We start from the raw sequence: 6,266 nt of genomic DNA, 5'->3' as shown, positions 1-6,266 counted from the left end.
CAGGGTTCATGCACTTCCATTTTAATCCAACTTACTAGTAAAATAAGCACATCATTTGTACCTTCCATATAACTCAAGTTCACATTGGACCATCTGAAATGATTACACAAGTCATTTGCAAACTCCCTTAAGCAACGCCTTTGAAGGTACACAACCTTTGGCCTGTGGGCTGTCGGTGGTGCTGACACAAAACAAATGGATCTCTTAATATGTTGGGTGTTTCAAACGGTTTATTAAGCTTGTTAAAAAAAAAAACACACGATCTGGACGGTTAAAAGAACTGACTTTGTTTTATTGTTGATTTTTATCAGTTTTATTGTACTAACACTGTTGTTCAATGGGACTACTCTGCTGTTCCCAAACGAGGTCAAATCAAAACTCTAAACGCTGATGATTCAGCAAACTTGTAATTTAGCTCCAGAATACATTTACCAGAACAAATGCCCAAATGAGTGGGTGATGGAGGCAAATCCACAAATGCCAACAGCACACCGTCTCCATCACCAGCTCATTCAGGAGGGTTGATTCAATGAAAGAGTGAGGCACAGAGTCAGGCTTCCACAGATTTCAGAGAAGCTGCGGTGACGAGTTGTAAAATGTTAAAACTACAGTCAGTTATTTCTCATCCTTCAAGGTCTGTCGCCATTTCCACAGCTCTGCAATGACCTGGAGAAACAAAAAACAAAAAAATAAATAAAAAAAAATTAATAATGTGGTGCTCACAAACAGACAAGTGTAAAATCAGCAAAAAGAATATAAAAACATCACAATAATATTTGCATTAGAAAACTTTGAATATTTGACATTGGTGCCCCCTTGTGGCACCATTTACAAATTAAAAAAAAACCAGAGTTTCGTTTTACTCTATACGACACAACTCAACTATTCTCACCTTAATCTGGTAATATAGATTTTATTCTGTTAACATTTCAACTTCATTCTCTTATGACTATTCTCATATAACTACATCCACCATGTCTCATAATAACGTAACTTTATTCTGGTAATATCATGACTTTAATCTTGTAATATTTTGACTTTATTCTGGTAAGATTTGTACCTTGTTCTAGTATTTTGACTTTATTCTGGTAATACAGATTTTATTCTCTTAATATTTCAATTTTATTCTCTTACAACTTAATTCTGGCAATATATCAACTTTATTTTGGTAATGACTTTATTCTAATAATTCACGTTTATTCTAATGTTAAAACTATTCTCATAATATCACAACTTTATTCTTGTAATAATTTAACTTTACTCTGGTAATATTGTGACTTTAACCAAATATTTTCACTTTATTCTCATACAACTTGATTCTTGTAATAAACCTCATAGCGTGGCCCTAACACACCTACATATAATCAGTCTAGATTTATTATCCTTCTAATGTAAATTCAATAAATTACTAATGGAGAAATTTCCTCTCTGCCTTTGACCAATCACACGTCAGATAGGCCTGTAGAGCAGCAGGCAGAGATTTCAACGCTCAGGAAGATACTTGCAGCAGCTTTCCAGTCTCAAGACAGCTGCCGCAGGTAGCTTTTATTAACTTACCTTGGGATCCGAGACTTTCTGGCCATGTTTCAGGAAGTTCTCAAACTTGGACTGGACCTTAGGTAATGAGATACCCTACGAACAAAAAAGCATTCAAACCATAAGCAAAATGTTTTGTTCTTTCACCATCCATGCTTTTTAAAATAATAAGATGGATTGTTAATAATAATAATAATAATAATAAATAAAATAGGCCCAAACCTTCTTTGTTGCCTCCATAATCTTTGCTTTTATTTCAGGAACAGTTAAATTTGCTTTGGGAGTTTTAGGTGACTTCTCTCCTTTCGCTTTGGGAGACTTTTCCTGTAAGAAATCATTGTTAGGAGCAGAAAAACAAACTTAAAGACAATTTTCCTACACTGAACACTGTTCATGAAGACTAACAACGCTTTCTGTAAAAAATAAAAAACAAAACATCTCACCTGCTTTGTGGCTGGAGTGCTGGGTGCAGAGCTCTTGCCATTCTGAGGAGTTTTCTTCTGTTTAGCCGGGGTTGGTTTAGCCTTTATAAAAAAAATAAACAAATAAATAAATAAGAGGCAGCTCTTGGAGAACAAAAACCCATTAAACTCATTATATAGAAACATGCAGTCCTTGCTCACCTTTACAGGTGATTCTTCTTCCTCACTTTCCTCATCATCCTCTTCATCATCCCTTAAAAACAAAATCCAACAACCGGTTTGTATTGACGTTTAAACTTCTTTTGTGAAACGTTTTCACCATAAGGTTTTATTATTGTCATTGTGTGAAGCTCAACACTCACTCATCCTCGTCATCTTCGTCCTCATCCTCTTCCTCCATTTCGATTTTCATTTTTTTCTGTAAAATAAATCAAATGTTTTACTTAAACTGAAACTAATTTCTGACAAACTACACAAAAACTGCAAATAAATAAATCAAACCTGAGGTTTAGAGGCTGGGGATGCAGCAGGTCTTTTATTTGACATTTTAACTTCTACCTCTTCTTCCTCCTCCTCTTCTTCCTCCTCCTCTTCATCAAATGACTGATCAGGCTCCATCACTTGAACAATTTTGAAAAGATGAACAGAAGTTAACTTTAGGAAACATGTTTCTTTCTTTAGACACCATTCTTTAAATACTCACTGACGAGGTGTTGGCCACTGAGGTGGACTGGACCTGAACCAGCCTTCAGACGAAACACTGCTGGGGGTGAAATCGTGAACCCACCAAGGCACACCTATTAAAAATGATCAAACAGGGAATTAATATGAGCTAGAATAATAATAATTATACACACATTAGCAGTGCTACTGCACTTTATTTCAGTGGAAATAAAAAGACTTACACTTGGCAGGGTAGAGGGCTTGAGTGAAACCAGCATTGCTTTGACTTTCTGACCCTCAGAGTTGTGTCCCTCCACCTCCACCACGTTAAGCTGATCTTTTGTGCTGGGGTCCACACAGGCCTGCAGAAAGAAGAAAACTCATCAGTTTTTTCATCACTTCCACACCTGATCGCTCTGAGAGCAGCAACAACAAACCACTAAGAGTTTCTGTGGTTTCAGCAATTAACATCTACGTTGTGTGTCACTCACGTCAGAGCTGTCTATGCAAGCATCACGCTTTAATTGAGGAGATATTTGCCAAACACCATGTTATTCTTTAGGCAAATAAGGTTAAAAAATACTTTGTATTGTGCCAATTGTTGGGTCCACCAAGCTTTTTTTTTTTCTTTTTTACTCTACACAAATTTCAATAACTTCCATAAACTACTTAAGCAGCAGAGGGGATGATTGCAATTATTTTATGAAGCCAGAGGAAGAGACTGAAAATAAATTGCACCAGCTTGGGTAGAGGTGGGTAGTAATGTTACAGCATTAGTAGCTGCTGTTATGTGTTTTCACAATCTCCAGTCCCAGTCTAACCTTTTTTCCCAAACATACATAAATTTCACAGGCTTATGTCAACTTCATAAAGGGTGTGTGTGTCTTGCTTTAAGTGTTGATGCCCTCCTCCAAAGTCCTATAGTGAAAGCCTGGTCCAGATGTGAGTTTAAGTACTAATAAAGCTCATATGTAAAATCTTACAAAGTCTTTTTCAAAATCTGTAGAATCACAGTTCCACAGACTCACACTTGGGCCGTCCGTCAGCATTTTGACACAAAAACTGAAATCCTACAAAATAAAAACTTCCCTACTGAAACCTGAAAGTGGTCAAAATATATTATCCCCTCAACATGTGGGCGTCACTGCAGAGCTCAAGGCCTCATATTCAGGTACCAGCTGCAGACTCTGAATCTGTGATCAGTGCTGATCTCTTAATACAGAGGAGTGCTTACGGAGGAGTTTCCTCCTAGTAAAGCAGGATGTGCGAGTTATAGATTTTAGAGACTTTCGCTGACCCTCCTGAGTGCTTCTGTGAAGATGATCTGAATGAAAAACACTGGCTGAACTGGAGCACAACCACAAATCTGTCTGAGACAAACCTGCGAAATCTGGTGAGAAAGTTCTTCATTCAGCTTTGATCATGAAGAAAGTTTACAATCAGGCTACAGGAGGTCAAATTAMGGTTTCAGCTGTCATGCATTTCTGTAAATTGTTATTGTTTAAGCTTGCCTGCTTAAACATATTTGTTTAACATTTAGTTGCTGCCTCCAGTCTTTAATACAGTAAATTAAAATGCTGCTCACTATTGGCAAGCAGGTAAAGGTCTTTTGGAATTTGTGCTTAGGGTCTTATAAAACCTCGATACTGAACTTACTWATCAATACAGAAGATGCCAGCTTTTGTTTTAATGCAGATCAATACAAAAACATTATCAGGGAGAAATGAATAAATAAATGCAATTACCTTAAGTTTACATTACAATCTTATCAACTGACCTTATCTACACCCCCTGTCCCATTCTGCTCTACTGAGAGGGCTGTAGTTGAGTTAAAACAAGTTTATATTGTTTCAAGTGTGTTGTTCAATGTTCTCTTCAATAAAATAAGATCRGAACATTAAAGGTGTGACCTTGTGACCTTATAACACCTAACAATGTCAGTTATATATATAAAAATCTGAATCGGCAGGTCAGGTTTTTAAAAAAATCAGTGATCGGCCAGAAAACAGCAATCAATGCACCCCTAAGTATAATGTAATTTATACTATAAAGTATGAGTATATGAGTTTGATATCCCATCTTACAAATAAATAAATAAATTTAAAAAAGAGAGCAGATCTTACCATCCTCAGATCTAGCTGATGATCAAACTCATCATCTTCAGGATTGAAGACCACCTCCTTTCCAGCTTCCACGACACATCCTAAAGCAAACATTTCAGTTAATACCCCTGAATCGGACTTTATGGCAAATAAGAAAAAAATAAGCTATGCAATGACTGACTTATGCTAAAACCTTAAATTAAGAAACACTTTAGGTTTCGATGACTATTTTCAAACCGTGCACCAGAGGGAGCTCTATTGACATGGTTTAATTACAGCACGTGGAGACTAGTCCCAAGTGAAATAAATGAACTCATGTGGCAAAAAAATATATAAATAAATGTCCAGTATATATAAAGTTTTTTATCATACACTTACTATGTCATTGGGAATTTAAGGAAAAGGTCCCTTTTGAAAAGACAAACCATTTTGTCACACTTTAAATATTTAGCCTGAAGTACAAATAACACACAACCCTGAATAATTAAACCATGCAACTGAGTAAACGAATAATTGAGTTAAAAACACTGGATAAAGACAATGAATCACATTCATTGAATAAACAAACTTTTTTATCTGGGCTTAAATTATTTGAACTGAAATTTACCTGAAAACTAAGTTACTTTATAAATTGCCTTTTGTACTTTAAACTACTTTAGCTAAATGAGATACAACCAGTTGTGGAAATAAAAAGGATAAATTGTAGGTTTAAGTCTAATAACCACATTGTAAATTATACAAAATGTCAGGAATAATATACAGTATATACAATAAGATCTRCGACACTAGAGTTAGTCAAACCTGATTTCGTTGTGGTTAAATCTGTAGTAAGACAGCATCATATGTTTGGAGTCTGAGCCACGTTGCCCTGATTTTTCTTGGCCATCAATCAACGAGTTTAAAAAAAGTGATTCGTTCAAGACACAGTTAACCAAAGATATAATTTAACACCATACTACATAAGAGTTCCTGCTTTTCATAGTCTAAAAATTCACATATTTTAGCATTTAACGTGAAACATGAGCGCAGCCATGTTGGTTTTAACAAACCACGTGTGTGGCCGAGTTGTTCAAGAGGACACACGGTGAACCTCCGGTCCGGTTAACAATACTAAAAAATATAAACCCCATTCGGAACCGAGGTTCAGACTTCATCAACCAAATATGGCCTCATTAAATTGCATATGTTTTATTCGACATTCAGAGCGGAAAAAGCCCAGCAGCTAACATATTAGCCTGAAGGTTAGCATTCTTCTATGCTCTCTGGCACTGCAACTAGCAGTCACAGGAGTGTTTGAAACGTTAACAAAAGACAAGTTTACAACATTAGCTCACCGTATAGGAAGTTTTGTGGTGACATCTGTTCGTCCTCCAGTCCGTTCATTTTTATTTACTAAAAGTAAGGAGTAGCTTGTCGGTAGTGCGACTACAAATTACTGCTGCAGATGGGTACTAAAAATGTGCTGCTGCCTGCTTTTCTTCTCTGTGGCAAAGAAAAACACCGAGCTCAACACTGCCACCTACAGGACGACCCTATGGTCAGT

At 36.4% G+C, this 6,266-nt stretch overlaps 1 protein-coding gene across 2 annotated transcripts; it reads right to left on the bottom strand.

The window, feature by feature from the left end:
* Positions 1 to 212: 212 nt before the first annotated feature.
* On the bottom strand, positions 213 to 6,218 carry npm1a (nucleophosmin 1a). Of its 2 annotated transcripts, none has more exons than XM_014016416.1 (11): positions 6,058 to 6,218; positions 4,745 to 4,824; positions 2,864 to 2,983; positions 2,662 to 2,755; positions 2,460 to 2,584; positions 2,321 to 2,376; positions 2,160 to 2,211; positions 1,980 to 2,060; positions 1,759 to 1,860; positions 1,558 to 1,632; positions 213 to 666 (listed from the first exon to the last, which is right to left on the bottom strand). In XM_014016416.1, the coding sequence occupies exons 1-11, from the start codon at positions 6,104 to 6,106 to the stop codon at positions 616 to 618; spliced, it is 885 nt and encodes a 294-aa protein (XP_013871870.1). In that variant the 5' UTR covers positions 6,107 to 6,218; the 3' UTR covers positions 213 to 615. The 2 variants fall into 2 exon arrangements, with proteins under 2 accessions (XP_013871870.1, XP_013871872.1); XM_014016418.1 differs by having other exon boundaries at positions 2,460 to 2,578; positions 6,058 to 6,194.
* Between the last annotated feature and the right edge of the window lie 48 nt (positions 6,219 to 6,266).

The sequence above is a fragment of the Austrofundulus limnaeus genome, unplaced genomic scaffold (genome assembly GCF_001266775.1).
Source record: "Austrofundulus limnaeus strain Quisiro unplaced genomic scaffold, Austrofundulus_limnaeus-1.0 Scaffold145, whole genome shotgun sequence".
NCBI lineage: Eukaryota > Metazoa > Chordata > Actinopteri > Cyprinodontiformes > Rivulidae > Austrofundulus > Austrofundulus limnaeus.
The sequence above is the reverse complement of the archived record's forward strand: the minus strand, read 5'-3'. Positions and strand labels throughout refer to the sequence as shown.

Coding starts and splice junctions, on each gene's coding strand:
- npm1a (XM_014016416.1), bottom strand. CDS start 6,106: ATGAACGGACTGGAGGACGAACAGATGTCACCACAAAACTTCCTATAC. Junction 2,377..2,459: donor CCCCAGCCTCTAAACCTCAG/GTTTGATTTATT, acceptor TTTATTTTACAG/AAAAAAATGAAAATCGAAAT. Junction 2,061..2,159: donor AAGAAGAATCACCTGTAAAG/GTGAGCAAGGAC, acceptor TTTTTTATAAAG/GCTAAACCAACCCCGGCTAA.